The sequence below is a fragment of the Melanotaenia boesemani genome, chromosome 6 (genome assembly GCF_017639745.1).
Source record: "Melanotaenia boesemani isolate fMelBoe1 chromosome 6, fMelBoe1.pri, whole genome shotgun sequence".
Taxonomy (NCBI): domain Eukaryota; kingdom Metazoa; phylum Chordata; class Actinopteri; order Atheriniformes; family Melanotaeniidae; genus Melanotaenia; species Melanotaenia boesemani.
Genome location: NC_055687.1, coordinates 15,826,739 through 15,844,834, shown reverse-complemented (window position 1 = coordinate 15,844,834; position 18,096 = coordinate 15,826,739). Strand labels below are relative to the sequence as shown.

At 37.9% G+C, this 18,096-nt stretch overlaps 1 protein-coding gene across 1 annotated transcript in view; it reads left to right on the top strand.

Moving 5' to 3' along the window:
• The window catches only part of si:ch73-22o12.1 (poliovirus receptor), an 86,371-nt gene extending 73,853 nt beyond the window's left edge, over positions 1-12,518 (top strand). Inside the window, exons 7-10 of the mRNA XM_041986800.1 lie at positions 8,743-8,878; positions 9,069-9,123; positions 9,262-9,348; positions 10,987-12,518. Of these exons, the coding sequence (XP_041842734.1) occupies positions 8,743-8,878; positions 9,069-9,123; positions 9,262-9,348; positions 10,987-11,199 (491 nt within the window). The 3' untranslated portion in view covers positions 11,200-12,518. The remainder of the gene's footprint in view (positions 1-8,742; positions 8,879-9,068; positions 9,124-9,261; positions 9,349-10,986) is intronic.
• Positions 12,519-18,096: the final 5,578 nt, after the last annotated feature.

Below are 18,096 nucleotides of genomic sequence, written 5' to 3'. Positions count from 1 at the left end.
AAAGTTACGTTCACACAGATTAAGTAAATGCTGTCAAGATGTCAATTATAATATGTTCTACTAATCCAGAAATGATAAGATGTTTCCCATTGCTTATAATGAGGTTCAGATAAGATGGTGTTTACATATTACATGTAACTAGTCTGAATCCTGTTGGTCTTTTCACAAGATGATCAAAACACAGTCTGAGAAAAATAAGATTTTAATCACCTAACGAATCTTTCTGAAATGATGAATGTTTGCAATAGTACGTGCCATCCCGTGGAAGTAAAGTTTCCTGGAAGCACTTTAAAAATCTATTGTTTTAAGGTGGTTCTTAAAGATAATGATGCTTACTACTGCTGTTGTTAATAATGGAAAAAAAAAGATTTAAGTCAAATCGAAGCACTTTAGAAAATGTTTCATCACTTTTGCTGACATAAGATATGATAGAATACATTTCCTGTGGGTTACAAATAAGAGTAAATTGCTTCCAGTAGGTGATGATTTAAAGTTCCCATTTCTGTCCAAGAAGGGCCAGGGCTTCCCAGGGTTTGACTGTGTATATCAACCCTATCCCTTCATTAGACCCTCTACAGACTCCACTGTGACTCCACACAGAGTTACTTTCCTTCATAGAGGGAGGGTGTGCTGAGCAGATTAGAGTTGGGCTTTACTCTCGGCAAGAAAACAGATACGCCTAAGCTGATGATTTCTACCTATTTCCAGACTTAATTTTAAAGGTGTATTTTGTAACTGTAGTCTTTAAAAATTGCTACAAAGGAGCTGAATTGTACATGACAAGGTAAACGTTGCCAACAGTTCATTCATTTTTGTTTGTTTGTTTGTTTGTTCGTTCAGCTTTTTTCATCATGGCATCAACCAAGAAAAGTTTTAGCTACAATACAATCTGCATCCACGCAAATAATACCTTTTTAATCACCAGTATGTTTCTTTCTTTTAGTATTTTTGTTGCTGAATGTGCTTTCTTTATGGAAGATGATGACCAGGATCTTCTGTTGTAATTAATGTGCCTTTCATTAACTTCTACTTAATCTCAATTTTCTGTTAACTGACCATTGGTTTGCTATGTCCATTACCAATATGTTAAAAAATTGCACCAGGGTTTACACTTTTTTCTGTATAATAAATATAAATATAAACCTCCTAATCTCAGCTGCAAAGGTCTTTTTTACTTTTCATTTACAAGATGGGTGAAAATGAGTTTGAGCTAAAAAAAAAAAAAAAAAAAAGGCTTCATGGCATTCTACCAGAGGAAAAGTGAACTCTTTGATTATTCTGGCTTTCAGGTTAAAACAGAAAAACAATGTTAATTTCTCACATTTTTAATATATTATGAAACAGCCGACTATGTTAATAAAAGAAAAAACATTTTGTTTATACATTTTTAAAGAGCCCCTTTCAGCTCTCATGTTAATCTAACAAGGATACAGGCATTTTACAGAGGTGTACAAATGTTGTGTGGCTAAAACCTTAAAACTCTCAACTTTGAATAAATTAAGATTGCAGGTGGTACTATTTAAATGTGTATGCATCAGTAATTATCACTGTCAGTGAAGTCTTTAATGTCACATCACTGTTCATCTTGTTAAAATGCAATTATTTGATTAGAAACATTGCTTTCTAACACTCATTTGGTATAAATTTGATACTAACCATATACCTAAAGATTTTTGCAGACTGCATACAGTACAACCCTTCATGTCAACACTCTGACAGAAACAACCACCTCTGGAAGGACACGGCCTAAGTTTTTTAACTAACCACACAGCTCCCCAGAACTCAAGTATTTGCAAGACGCATGTTATTGTGCTGGTTGTGCATGTTTTTATCCTTTTTTCTAACAGACTCACACAGAAATACATGTTCAGAGGCAATTTATCTATCAGGTCATAAAGAATTATGTAAAGTAATTATATTACAATGGAAGGACATGATTTCCAATTAAAGTATGATGCTTAAATAAAAAGCTTGTTAACTATTCCACATGTAGCATTTCAGTGGTTCTAACTTCATGTTCAGACATTTGTGTAATGTACTATAATTACTTTAATGTGTTGGATATGTAAGAGTACAAAAATCACTCTAAAAAATAATGTGCTCCAATAGATGTAATGACAGTCTGACCTGTGCTTTTAGAGCACTTGGTACTCTTCTGTTAAGTATGTGCTTGTTGTATCCAGCTCTGCCTGTTACCTGGCACCCTTCTGTGTCTGTGTGTGTGTGTGTGGGAAGCAGGGTGTTTGTAATACAACAGATCATTCATGTACTGAGTGGACATCTACATTTGGCTAATGCACCCCTGCCTTCTCTGCTGGCTGCAGCTGACCACCTCTGTGCCAGTGTAAAGTGGACTGTAAATATTGACAGGGAGACAGCAAGAGGAGAATGGCGACCTTGTCAGAAAGGGAAGAAATGAGAGAGAGAGAGAGAGAGAGAGAGAGAGAGAGGTAGGTAGGTAGGTGATGGAACCATGGAGAGAAAAAGAGGGGGAAGATATGGAGAAAAAGAAGAGAGCTCCTGCCTTCTCCCAAGGCAACTGAATGTGCTTTGATGCACTGTGGCAGGGAACACACTGTCTCCCCAGAGAGGGAGAGGAAGCGCAGCATCATACACACTATACAGAGTTTACACAATATCAAAAAGTGGCTCTTAAAAATGCCAAAATGCGCATGCACACACATGCATGCACTCATACTATGTACACTAAAAGGAAGTCAATGACATGAATTTAATCCTCAGGCAGATGAAATGCACTTGAATCACAGAAGATTACGAATGACCAGCAATGCTGATTTCCCCAGACTAAAGATCCTAGCAGTGCCTCTCTCTGTCTTTCTCTCTTGCACACACAAAACTCAGTCAGTGTTTCCCTCAGTCAGATCGACTGAGTGTGTCCTCTCGGAGCCATTCAGTTGGTTATATTGTCTGAACAAGCAAAATCAATTTGAGCTTATTTGTTTAGAGCTGAAATGAATTGTAATGGCACCATGAGTGCAGTGAATAGTAAATGACAGTGATGGTGATAGTGGATGTGGGTGAAGCAGGTCTTCAACTGTCTTAAATTGACAGACGTAGCTGCAGCACTTGCATTGATTGTAAATAATTTAGGAGTGTGTGCACTGTAGGTCTCTAGTACATACATAACTGTTCAGGCCTGCAGTTCATGTCCTGTCTGTGCAGCCAGAATGTTTTTATTTTACTTTATTAGGGTTTTTTTTCCCACTTCTGCTATTGGTTCTCCCTTTTTTTTATCCATTCTGCAGTTGATTATTGGATATTATCAAGTGTATACACATTGAACTCGAATAAATGCAGCAACAGATGGAAAGGATGCATATGTAACCAAGTTAACCTCACAATGTAAAGGCTAGGATTTCTCTTTTCTCTTAGTGACCAATGAGATTACATGTACTGTTCTTTATCTTAATCTCTTTCAGAGGCCATCAATTCATTCAGTCCTAATCTCATCTCCAGGCACTCTGCTGTGACTGTGATAGCCTTGTGTTTTTCTATGCCTGGTGTTTTTGCAGGAAATGTTTAAAAAAGCTCAAATTTCCACTGAAGCTGGTTTGTGTCACAATGCTGGAACTTCACATTTAGCTTAAACCTTTACTGAATGTAAAATTTCAGTCGACGTCTAAAAAAAAAAAAAACACAGAAAAGAGAATTTTACATCAAATGTTTTCTCCTTCAAAGATATTAATGATTGCATGATGGTCAAAAGCAGAGGAATTATATAATTAATTAGACATATCTCACTTATAAAATATTGTGGGGTTGTAACTACTTTCAGGGTTCCAGGGACTACAAGAGAAGACGTTTACACAATGTAAAAAACACACACACACACACACACACACACACACACACACACACACACACACACACACACAAAAACAGGACAATCTCATAATGTCACTGCCACATGGCCAAGACTACATCATATTTTGGTCAACTGTCGCTACTTAAAAATTCAGGCCAACCCATTAGGAATGAATTTGATCATCGGCTGTGTTGGGATTGTTTTTCAATGACCAGTGGCATGCTAATCTTTTAAGCTAAAATCAACTATTGGTATATCTAAACCTATTCTTCTGTGGATATATTGGACTAAGTTGGTTAGAAGGCTTTCATTGTAGTAAAAACCTGTATAGATGTGTGTGTGTGTGTGTGTTGTGCAGATTTGCTGAACAGGTCAGTGAGGGTAATAAAAACAGGCTTATCTCGTTAGGCACGGGAGATAAGAGATGCAGAGGGAGACGCTGCAGATTCGTGCTGTCGTATTACAGAGCCAAACAAGTGAATCCCAAATTGAACTGTGATGGTGTGGGATGACAGGAAAGAGGGATGATGGAAGTGAAAGCCCAGCCTGTTTGTGGAAGTTGAGGATAGGCCAGCATGTTAACCTTAATCCCTTCAGGGAGAGGCGTAAACATACAGGAAGAGAGAACAAGGGACTGAGTAGAAAAGAGGGATGTGAGATCTTTGTCTTCTGCTCTTTCCTTCATCCCCCTCAGTGTGTGATCAGCCAGTTGCAGGCAGCAGCCGGGAAATCCCTTAGTACTTATCTGAAGCCAGCCTCTTAATCACAGCCTTCATCTCTCTTGGCTCTTCCTGCTGCCTCTTTCACTCTTTTGATTCCTATCCTGTCACCTCCTCCCTCCTAGATGTCACTCTCCACACTCCCTAGTTTGGACTGATCTCTCTTTGACTCATCTCTCAGTAAATACTCGTAGTACTCTCTCCTTATTTTAGTTCCCCATAGTGACTCACATACACCAAGTTATTAAGTAGTGCTGATCTGTCTTCTGTATTTTTTTTCTCCATTTTATTCAAAAGTAGTTTGAAACTGAAATAAAGCGAACAGAGGAAAAACTTGAGAACTCTAGAGCTCTGGTCAGGATTCATCCATGCATCCCAAAGCTCAAGAGATTCCGATGGTATTTTCATGTAGCTGAAGTAGGTCTGCAGTAATTTCGGAGAGCTTCAGCCAACCGTCCAGCCTCATCTCCTCTTCCGACACTCCCACTCCACCCTCCTCATCCTCCTCCCTCCCGTGCCCAGTGGGGGGTGGTGGTCTATGGTTGACTGGCTGGTCAGGCAGGCAAGACTGAGCCGTGGAGGGCTTTTGTATAAAAAGTAAAAGATGTCTTTTTGACCAGATGGTCCCCTCATTGATCTGTTCACAGGAATGGAACTGACCTAATAACCTATAACTATAAGTTTGAACTCTGGACCATCTTCTTATTGTAAAAATAAAAAAATGGTTGGGTTGAAAGCGTTGCTTTGTGCCTCGGGGCTTGCGCTTTGTGTGCACTTGTTTTTAATTTTATGTATGTAGATGTGTCTTTGTTATGCATGTGATGTTTGTTTGGAAGGGAAAGACTGCAGGGCAAGAGGCATGCTGCAAACTAGTGTTCTTGTGTAAATATGTCACACTGTGTGACAAGGATGCAGCTCAGGATACAAGCTTTTCTTAATGCAGAGCTGAGTGTTCATACATTGTTTATACTCTGTTTGGATGGGTGTGTGGTCTTAACACCACTATGTGGAGAAGTGCCTGCCTGGTTTCATGTTAAAAAGGCCCACAGTACACACATATATGCACACGCTCTCTCTGAGATATTTCACTAGTCCTGGCTAGTGCCCACGGCCATCACAAAGGGCACACTCTCCAGACAAGTCTTTCACACACACCTCAGTCCTTAAACCAGGCTTTTCCTGCAGCTTTTTTCTGTTTCATCAGAGGTTATCAGATAGGAAGGAACAAGTTTTTAACTGAAAACTGTGGAGTAAAATTGACATTGGCTGGATAATGACGCCAGTGAGATATCGTGAAGCAAAAAGGGGATGTCTTCTGTAATGTTTCGGAAAAATCCCGAGAGCTAAAAATGAGAAGGCTGGCGTGATGATAAACAGACATGGCACTGGAATGTGGAAGCAGAAACACAGGATTTACAGAAGACAAGGCAGGTAAGAGTTTAGAATTAAAATGTTGCAGTGATAAAGAGACACAGCACCACCATGAGGTATTTGGCATTCACTGCATTAGTGTATGATTTCAAAGCAATGTGTATCATGCACAAATTCAGTTGCAATAGGACTGTAAACTAACTTCCTTATATTTTCTATGTACTTCTGTTGTAGGCACACCAGCATTGGTCAGTTTGCAGCCTTTTATGGAGGATTATAAAAGGCTTATGATCATATAAGAGGAGAATATATCTGTCAAATACTGAAAAAAGTCAAGACTATCCCTTTACAGACAAATTAAGTTCTTTAGAAAGCTTTTTTCTTTCTTTCTTTTTGATGCCAAATGAGCTATTGTTCTGTTGTTTCTGCCACAGCAATACAACTGTGACCTTGAACACTATAATTCCCCTAAAAAACTATTTTGATTAAGTAAAAGAATGATTATTGGCAGGGCAAATTTAATACTTTTTAAGGATGGATTATTTTTATTCTTCCACTGTTGTTTTACACACACACACATATATAAATATGTATATATATATATATATATATATGTATATATATATATATATATATATATATATATATATAGTGTGTGTGTGTATGTATGTATGTATGTATATAGATAGATATATATTTAAACATTATGCAAATAAACTCCTCAGCGGCTTCAGTGCAAAGATGGTAGTACTCTGTGTCCTTGAAGAATCAGAAAATACTTTAGATGCAGTGAGGGCTCCACATGTTGATTTTGGTCCAATATGAGCAGAGTGAGCTTTGCAGTAAAGGGAAATTAACAGTGAAAAACATATTCATACCCAATTAACTCACTTCACTCCATCAAAAGAAGATTTCTGTTTGTTGTGTCGAGGGAGCACATTTGTTTAATCTGTGAAGAGCTTTTTTATTATTGTCGTGACTGTTGTGACATTATTTATCCTCTTTTATTTCTTTTCTTCAGTGTCTTCTTAATAATAAGAGTATAATAATGTAATGCTTACAGGAAACATTGTGTTGGTGGTTCACACAAATACAGCTTTTTATAAAAGGCATAAAAGAAACAGGAAACCAAAGCTTTGTACTGTGTACGGGAGAGCATGCAAGGTCACTGTTGGAGGTGCTGTGCTGGATTGTAATGAGGAGCAGGAAAAGATACGATCATTAGGACACTCCTGTACATGTGAAAGAATGGAAATTATTTTAGGGGATATTCAAAGTTGTCTATTGTTAGAAAAGAAATGTAATTAGAGGGCTAACAACATTCAATCATGACCCTTCCAATTACTAAGACCAGGGTTTGTTTTCATCTGATGAGCTTCAGATCCTTTCTGCCCTTTACCTCCCCCTCATTAGCATAATCCCCTGGGAATACAGAGGATAATGAGCCAAGTTGCACCTACAGTAAACACACTGGGTCTATGTGTGTGTACAAGTATGGTGGTATATGCTCAGCATGGTCATGGTTCATTAGCAGAACCACTGCAGGATTCCTCTGGTTCTTCTTAATCACCCTTGTGAGTCAATGCTCTAATCAAGATCCCCTCTGTTCTTCACCAGCAGTGTTTCACGTGGTCTCACACACACACACAAACACACACACACACACACACACACTTAGTTCTGAACTCGACTTCATTGCTGAGTCTTTTTTTTTTCTCCATATTATTAAGACGCTTGTAGTGATGTGGAATAACATCAATTATCTTTCTTACAGTTTTATGCAACATGACGTTTAATTAATGTTAACGACTGTTAAGTCAGTGCCTCCCAACCTGAGGGGGCAGGATAACAAATCTAAGGAGTTGTGTGACGATTAATGAAATAGAAAAAAAAACAGTGACACATTTCTGTTTATTTCTGCCTTGTTTAGTTTGAACACAAGGTTCATTCTCTGCCTCAGGAATGCCAGTATCATTAAAACTATATATATATATATATATATATATATATATATATATATATATATATATTATATGCATGCCACGGTGAATGCCTGCCGTGTGTGTGGATGAGTGAATATGAGAATGATTATGATCAGGAGATTGTTTTTAAAATTAGTTGTGTGTTTTTATGTAGAGCACTTTGTGCTTATATGTGTCAAAGCTCTACAGAAGATCTCTGGTTATGACTAGAACATAAACATATGTTTATTTTTCTAAGAATTTTGGTATTTTCATCATATTCAGTAGAGAATAAAGCTATCTCAGATGCTATAAACTGAGAATTGCCTGTGCGGTTTGGGTTTTTGTTACCTTCAGATGTTCTAGCACTTCTGTCAGGCTGCTGGTTGGTTTGCTGTTGCTTTATATATGCGCTACTCTATAATGGGTTCTGTCCTGTTCAAAAGTCAGGAAGAAACTTCTTACTGGCTTATTTAGATTCACTATAAACTTCCCTTTTGTTTGTTTCCCTTTCAAACTGCCGGATTTGTAAGGAAAGTGCATTTGTGGGGTGAGCAGCGGAGTTAATTATGTGGGTTTGGCCCATGAAAAACTTGCCAAATGTTTTCTGGTGAGTTTTTGCCAGTCTTTGAGAATGCTAGGTGGTTCTACAGTTATGTTATACTTAATGATTATTTAAACTGAAATTACTGCTCACAGTTAATATACATATTCTTACCAGCTTTACTTTTAGGTTTATAGGACGCAACTTTACTGTTTTATCAAGCTCTTTAAAGAAAATTTAAACAGCTTGTATTGTAGGGATGGAAGAGTGAGTTCACCTCCACTTTAGGTCTTATTTTCTTTCTTATTCTTCTTTTCTTAGATGTTCCTCTCCCAGGGAAGGGTGCTACCACAAGCAGCATCATAGGAGCCATCATCGGAGCTGTTATACTCATTGCCATGATTGGAATAGGCATAACATTGTATCGCAGACTCAAAAACGACAAACTCTGTGGAGAGTGAGTACATGTGTGACTGACTGTGGATGTCTTTCTTTCACTTCACTGTTGTGTTTTTTTTATTTTTTTTTATATGTGTGTTTGCTGTTTGTCATCTTTGTAATTTGCTCTCTTAGATGTAATGTCATGCAGCCTGATGCATATTTAGGTAAAACGCTCAAAATGACAGCCATGTATATTTGTGTTGTAGTCGTCCACCCAAGCACAAGCCCCCTCCTCCTCAGAAAAACAACTCTGCTCCCAAGGTGAGTGACAAAGTGTAAAGACAACAAGATCATCATGCAGACAGTTGAGTTGGGTTGTCAAATATCTTGAGGTTAACAGAGTTGATTTGATCTCTTGAAAAAGATTGATTGATTGTGTGTGTGTCTGTGTATCCTCAGCAAGCGAACTTTGCTCATGCTCCGGTGACGGACGAGAGGCAAAGGCAAAACGAGTACATTCCTGCCCCAACAGCAGAACAAGTCTCGGTGAGGAAACTTTCTAGAAGCAAATATTATCCTGACATACTGTTGATCACTGTAACTCAGTTGTACAGTCTTCATTAAGTTTCTTCTAACTCGGAGAACACACACCAAGCTTTTATGATCGAGTGATTCTATCAAAATCCCATCATGTCACACCAATCGTCTCCAGCGCAGCGTGCTTTATTTATCATATGTTTTGGCTGTTCTGCTTTTAGCAGGATGATGGGTTTTTCTGTCTCACACAAATTGTTTTGAGGGATAGGAGCCATAGTGTTGGTTGCCCAAGAGATTTGAGCTCTCACATAAATCTTACCAAGGCCTCAGACTTTAATCAGCTTGTTATGACTGTAGTTTATTCACAATAATTATCAGGAAAGGCCATGTGATGCAAATTTTTATTTAAATTTTAGAAATAATTAGCACTTATGAGCTCCTTTAACCGATTGCCTGGCACTTTGAATACTTTGTTAAAATGAACTGATGCTCACAAAGAAGCAATAAGCTGCTAGATATTAAGTTTTTTTTCAAGTCATTGTAACATGTTAAAGAAATGACACAGGAATATCACAAGAACAGTGAACACCAAGTTGAGTCCTGCATTGCTTTGTCACAGAACTTTGCATTGCAGAATATCAGTAATCACCACACTCATCATCACTAGTAACCTTGCATTTCATACTGGTATATTAGCATCTGGACTCTGAGTAGAGCTGCATTCCCATAACATGCACACATCACTCTGTTATTTGTATTCACCTTGTTTGTCCATGCGCTTAATTGTTTTTTCTTTTTTTCTCAATTTGTTCAATGTCTTTACATGAAATTAAAAAAAAATTCAGAGAACAACTTGTAGAGGTAAATCAAAAGCCCAGTTTGACTGCAAACGATTTAGAAGACCGTGGAGAGGTGGTCCACTACAGCCACAGCTACACAAATAAGACCTTGATGAAAGAAGCATCAGAAGAAACCTTTCCTACATCTTTACCACTAAATTCACTAAAGCTAAAAGAAAGCTTCATTCATTTTGTGGGCAGATGAAGTTGACTCAGGACTTTTTTGCAGCAAGAGCAAAAATTGTGCAGAATTTCATGGAAAGTTAACCTCCTCAGCTGTTAAGTGTGAAGATGATTGATCCTGCGTTACGCTTTTGTTGCAGTCAATGACACAGGGGGATGTTTCACTGGTAGGTGAAAGAAGTGATTCAGTTTAATGCTGGAAGCAAACTGTCAACAGTCTGTAAAACAGCTGAGCAGCAAAAAGGATCGCCTTTAAAACAGGAAAGTCATCCTAAACACATCATGATAATAATGATTTTAGAATCTCATCCCAATAACTGAAATTGTCCAGATTTTCAAGGCCATGTTTGATGTTGAGTAAATTTACACAGTGCATCGGATTAGCCTGATATTTAGGCATAATATGCTTTTAGTTGCTGCTTTGTCAGCAGTAAATTTGAGATTAGAAAAAAAAAAATAGTAAAATTATTAAACAAAATTTTATAAATGAAAATTTTGTTAAATTATTAAAATGAGTAAATTAGTAAAATCAAACATCACTGACAGACTTTGCATTAATGTGAAAATAAACTGGCCTAAAGGGAAATGTGAATGTTCAGAATTTACATTTACTTGTTGTTGGCAGGACCTTGATGGCTACCATGAGGACGAAGGTGATGATTATGATAAGGAGGCACTCAAGGCTGGGTACTACTACTCTGATTCACCCCCTGACCAGCATGATCCCAGCAACAGTGAGCACCTGCATCATAATATGACCAGTGACTACGGGGGCTATTACCAGGGCCCCTCCATCAACCGCGAGGACAGCTTTGTGTCATCCGCCATGATTGTGTGAGAAATGTCAGACACATTAATGTATGTGTATGTGCATATGATTGGGTGAATTTAGCTCTCTCTCTCTGTTTTTTTTTTTTTTTTTTTTTTTTTTTTTTTAGAATAAGAGCTTAGTAAGGTAAAGATTTTATTCCTGAATGTGAGTTTTCCAATTGCCAGTAACCTTGACTATGAAATAATCAGGTCCAGTTGTGTCTTGCTTTGATTTGTTTGAGCCAGCAAGATGGAAAATGTTGCTAATATACTGTATATGCACCAGCACACAGCCTGTGTTATATACTAATGAAATAATTGTTTTAAATGGTTGAAATATGGATGTTTTAAATGTGAAATGCTCAATCAACACTATCTGAATGTAAAATCAGAAAATAGATGTTGACACTGAGTTGTTTTTATGTTATTGTTACACATAAGGCTTATTGACATGGTTTTGGTTAGGTGAAAAGCAATACATGGGTAATATGTTATCTTAGTCTAGTTACATCTTCTTCATATTGTTGGTTCCCAAACCCAGCTGGCATGAAGTCAGTGTGAAACAGGTGCCCTGTGGAGAAGCTATTAGCTGCAGTTAATCAGGCGGCACCAAGACGAGAGCCCAGACCGTGACAACATGAGGTTTTTAAACTGCAGTGAAGAGGGTTTAACAGTCAGAGCAACACTCCTTTTGGTATAATGAGTGTTTCAATTCAATAGCTTTCACTTTCAATCGTTTGGAAAAAAGGAGAAAATGATTGAACTTTAAACTGACCTAAGGCTTGTTTTTTTTTTTTTGTTTGTTTTTTTTTTGTTTTTGTATGTTATCTTCTTTTTTTTTCTTACATATTTATATTCATCATTAAAGCCATTGTTGAATAAAAGCCACGGTTCTGGGTTTTGAAGGATATCTGTTACTTTTAAACTTAACTTTTGTACCTATCTTTTGTATTATTTGCTTTGTCTGCTTGTGTGCTCAGATGGATTAAATTAAATCTGGATTATAACCATGAAATCTGTTGGAATTCATCTCTAGTGGAGGATTAAATTGTTCTTTATAGAGTTCAAAGAGGGGTTGACACAGAACCTGCTAGTATAATGATATGTCTGTCTATCATGGGTTTAACATGTTGATAGTACTTAGAATTATCCTCTATAATGACCTTAAAAATGACTTTTTAGTGTATTGGTGCCAACCAGAAGTTTATTTTATTTAACTAGTCTCTCAGAAATATTTTCTAAAGCGTTTTTTAATTATATTTTTCATTCTGACTTTTTTAAAGGGATTATTGTTGATTCAATAAACATGTAAATTGTGATCTGAATAAAATCGTTTAACGTCTTGCATTTGTGAGTTTTTTTTCCCCTCTCATTGCAGCAACTGATATTTTCTCCTCAGTTGTTGTTCCACTATTTCACCACATGGTGGCAGTGTGGCTTGAGTGAGCCAACACATCTGAACGAGTCATGCTTTCACCTTTTAAACATCTAATATAGAAAACGCCAATTAAAAGGCGGTGTGCTTCAGCTAGGTAATATTGTCACTTTGTGCCATGTATCAGTTATTGATCGGGGAGCGTAGGGTGCGTTGAAGCTGAATTACCAACAGATTCCCATGTGAGGACTGCAGCAGCTCACCTGATACCGCGGCAGGCACTTGTTCTAAGCTTTCCCTCCTCTGTTCTGACTCATCTCTTTTTATCTTAAGCTGCATTTCGCCCAGTCCTGTACAGGAGCACAAGAAGAGAAGCATTTTTAGTTCTGCCTGATTCATTTCAGGCACTGAAACTGCACCAAAGGATCCCAATGTGCTTTCTTATAGATAGAGAATTTAAGGATTAAACACATCTCCTGCACCACTGACTCACATGTATGAACCATTCGTGCCTTGCAGCTTATCTGTACAGTATTAACTGGCACAGTGTGTAGCTGTGTCCTGAATGAGCCAGGACTGTTGCAGATTAGCCTGTTCTGCTGCAGATGAAGGTGAGTTCTGACTAGCTGCACTCCATGACTCTGCAATCTGTCCCCTGCCTGTATTATGGTCACACAGGTACAACAAGATCCTAAGAACTACTGAATGTCTAATGGGTTTATTGCTGACATATGGTATTTTACACTTGAAGGCCACTGAAAACAAAACCAAGGTCAACTCAATGAAGAAGGAAAAAAAGAACAAAATAGACACTGATTTTGTTTTTCACTCTAGTTAAATTTTATTTCTATGGCTGCAACTCTAACTATTCTAAATTTAGCTTAGCTGTAATGCTCTACCATCTCCACAAAGATCTGGATCAATAAATATGATCTTGGAATTTAAATGGAGTTGTAACTCTTTCTAATGTCTCTGTGTTTATTGATTAAGCAACTTACTGTAGTGGGAAAACTCAGTCTATCAACGAGGTTCTTGATGTGGAAATATATTCAGGGAATTGCCTCCAAGTATTTCTGTGGTTCAAATAGAGTTGAATAGAACCATAATTAACACATTTTTGAAGAGAAATGGCTTCCAGACTTCACTGCATTATTACTATGAAAACTGCAAGCGTTCTTAGTAATTGCTCCATTATAGGATTACCAGACTTTGTGAATCGACAGCCAGGTAACAAGTGAGGAAGAAGGCAGAGAATAAACCTCTCATGCCTTCAGTGGTGCTAAGCTGGTTAAAAATAGAGACAGAAGAGAGGGATTGAGAGAATTGCGGTAGGCAGAAAAGATGGGGGAAGGAAGAAACGACTGAATTGACTTGCAGTAAAGTGGCTAAGGAGGGATTTATCGAGTGACCTTGTCTGCCAATTAAACAAATGTATGGCAACTTTAAACTATAGTGAGCATTGAGCCTTCATTTTAAGTCATCACCAACTTGACTTGATGGACAAACTCTGCCCAGACTCATCATGTGTATGACAATGATGAGCATGTTTGGCTGTATGCTGATTGCTTGGGTGGTGAGTAAAGACACGCATATTTATAAATACAGGCTTCATGTGGATTAGAACACACTGAATATGTATTTTAAGAAATGGAAATAAGTGCAGATTAAAGCTGTCAGTTATGTTTTTAAACTGTAATTTGGCAAAATGGGATTAGATTCTCTGAAAAGAAAATAAACACATTAGTTTGAGTGTTGCAGAGGTTCTTGCAAGTTGGTCTGAACCTAAAACCGTCTATAAGAGGATAAACACTGGACTGAACCCCCTTGGAGTCAGTGTGGGTCTTTCCAGGTTGCTATTAACAAAAATAATAACAATGAATAAATGCTATGAAAACTTGTTCAAGAGGATTATATTTTCTAAAATCATGAAAAGCTTGTCACTTCCTCTCATTTCTATTCATTTTATTCTGTTTCTTTTGCGTTCATTTCCCATCGGGACTGATTCTGTAACACGAGGCCAGAAGGACGCACTGTGTGAAAGGCGAGCAAGAGGACGAGGGAGGCACGAACAGCAGCACCATGGTGAGTGACGCTGTCGAGACGCCTGCACAGTTGGGAGGTCATGTGAGTCTGGAGGGCAATGGAAAAAGGGACTCACTGATAGTGTGGAGTGGATGAGGGGCATGGGCTGTGAAAGAGGAAGTGGCGACAGCTTTGGGGGGGATTATAAAGGAGTTGAAGGTGGAGGGCAGGCAAGGCCAGTGGACAGCTGGGGGAGGCCTGGATCAGATCAGATTTGTTCAAATTTGAGTTACTTGTTACCCAGTGTTCTCACTTTGAAAATGTAAGCTCTGAATTTCTGAACTAGACAGTTAAATATCAAACTGAAAACATAAAACATGCTTCAATGTGTTTTTATTAATCTCAGGGGGAATGATCATTTTCATGTTGTAAAATGTGGTGTAATATAAACAATCTGTGGCAAGTTTGTGTTATGAAGAAAGTTTTTTTTTAACTTAATATCAACAGTGGATATTAACACATTTAAATTCAGAGTCAAGTGGGTTTATTAATATCTGTCTCATATCTGAGTACGGTAGGTGCAGCAATGTTAAGAGACCAAACTATCCAGCTGGCACAAGTTTCTGTTCTGCACTGCATCAGAGAGGAAAAAAAGTCCACTAAATGTGACAACTATGGCTTCTATTGTATTAAATTAAAATTCTGTGACAGCTACATTTTTATCAAAGCTATTTCGGTCAAAACATCCATCCATCCATCCATCCATCAATCCATCCATCCATCCATCCACCCATCCATCCATCCAAACAGGGTCTCGGGGGGGGGGGGCTGGAGCCCATCTGCTATCAGGAGAGAGGCAGGGTACACCCTGGACAGGTTGCTAATCCATCACAGTGCCAAAGCAGAGAAACAATCATTCACTCCAAGGGGAGAATTTAGAAACATCAATTAATCTAACATGCATGTTTTTAGACTGGGGGAGGAAGATGGAGTACCCAGAGAGAACCAAAGTGAGAACCTCCAAACTTCACACAGAAAGGAGGTTGAAACTAAGAAGTTTTTTTGCTGTGTAGCCATAGTGCTAACTTCCATCAGAAAAACGTAATTAACACACTGTGGCATCAACAGATAAACTAAACTGTTTAAATACTTCTAAATGATGGAACTTCATTCTATGTTGATAAAATTACGTGATTTGCTATTAAACCAGCTGGACGGTGGGGTGATATTAGCTCTGTCACCTCACAGCAAGAATGTTCCTGGTTTGAACTTTGGCTGTGTGGAGTTTCATGTTCTCCCCATGCATGTGAAGGTTCTCTCCGGATGTGCCAGCTTCCTCCCACATGTTATCTGGTGTGAAAGTGACCCTATGAGTGAGCATGAGCATGGCAGTTTTGTTTGTTTCTGTCTTGATCTTCCCCAGTGACAGCAGTGATAGGACCCTGTGACCCTAAATTAGATAAAGTGGACATAAAAAATGTATCAGACTAAATTAGCAAAGCTTGTGTATTATACCTCTGCTTGTGGGATAACAGTGTTGAATGTTAAGTTTAGCACAGACACCAATGCAATATTGTTAACACAATATTAACATAATATCAACAGATAATTTATTTGTCTCTCAAATGCAAAGAAAAAAAAGATAAACATTTTCAGCATATTGTACCTGAAGAAAATTCTTTGGGGGGGAGGAAAAAAGGGTTTGGCAGACCTGTAACTGGAGAAAAGATATCAGACTCGAAGACAGCATAAAACAGGCACAATTCTGTTATAGAAATAATAATAGTTTTTATCCACAAATGAAGATTCAGCTCAAACATACAAAAAACAAAACAAAAACAAAAAACCTGATTAACTGCTCAGTGAAATTGATTGAGGCAGGCTGAAGACTGTCTCTTTTGGTCTGACAAAGCTAAATTATGAATTCCTACAGGAAATGGACACCTTATCCTCTGGTCTAAAAGGGATAGGGAATACCTGACTTGTGACTCGCTTTCAGATTAAAAGTCAGTATCTATTACGTTTTATGGGTGCATGAGTACATGTGGCATTGTCCCCCACCAAAGAAATGCAATCCATTATCAATGTGGACTTCTATCTAGTTAATTGTAGGGTTATTGATTATTGCTTCTGCTCTTATCTTTATCTGACACAACATTTCCGGTTTTTTGGGCTTGTGGTTTTGTGGTGTTATTATTAAAATTAGAATGCTGAGAAATTTACATGTACTAGGTGTAGAAAGTGAAATCCAAGTTAAGGACAGAATTGTTCAAGCATTCACCTTATGTAGGTGAATAGCAGTTGTGTTTGTATGTGTGTTGCTTTGAGTGCATGTTTGTGTGTGATATTTAATTCCCTGGGAAGTCGTGAGGTCAGTTGGTTTAAAATTATGTTTAATATTTAATGCTGTCAGCTCAGGTTGCATCATTCCTCTATACTAGCTGAATGACTCCCTGCAAGTGTCTTGACATTTTTGCATTAAAGAGGATGTAATGTCCAACATGTCCTCTAAATGTCTTCCGGAGTGATCTTGGTTCCTTTGGCTTCTCCATAAATTGTGCCATTCTTAATCATGAACACTTAATGGGTTAAAATCAGCACTGAGCAGTTGACGTGGACAGAATAACATCCTCCTGTGTTGAAGTATTACCTGTGCGTGGGGATAGCAGTGAAGTAGACTCAGATAAGTAGCTGTTACATAACACATAACTCACTGATCTGCAGTGTCCTGTACCTCTCATTCTCACCTTCCTCTTTCATTTTCTGTATTTTCTATGCTTGTGTTAACAGAACTAGTGGTAATTTTATACAAGCCCAGCAACATGAGAGTTATCTTACTCCAGTCAGATTATGCTGAGTCTCAGCTTTGGTCCAATCAAAAAAGGGTTTTGTGTCCTTTCTCCACCAATCACTGCCTTTTGGCCTCCACTGCTGATGCAGGCAGTAGGACGTCAGGCACAGATGTGCATGTTCCCTTTGCCTTGTAAGCAGGTGCTTCACCTGAACAAGAAAAGGCAGAAAGACAGAATGGTTTTGTTACTTTTAGTCATCATAGAGTTTGGATGTTACAGCAGAGCAGAAATGTGCTTCATTCAGCAGGATAATTGAATTGTAGCCATTTTTACACATGCAGAGTTAATTTTGTATAATGATGGTAATCAACCATGTGCAAAAACCTCCCACACACTACTTGATGCCATAAATGCAGCTCAGGTTATACTGATTTAGCATCAGTCAAAAGAGGTAGTGATTAAAGCATTAGCCACAGTGAGTGGTAGCATAGATACAAGAAAAAATAGAAATACCACATTACCATCAGACAATCTTTCTAAAAAATTCTTAAGACTGATGGCTTTATTAAACGTTAATAAATTATTCACTGCTCTTTGAGTATTAAGGCTGAGTTATGACACTGGTGACACATTCAGATGTTTTATTGACTAGCTTTGTTTTAAAAGAACTTTCAAACTATTTATCACACGCCCCAAATATTGCTGTCATTTTGTAATTATTTTACAGATATACATT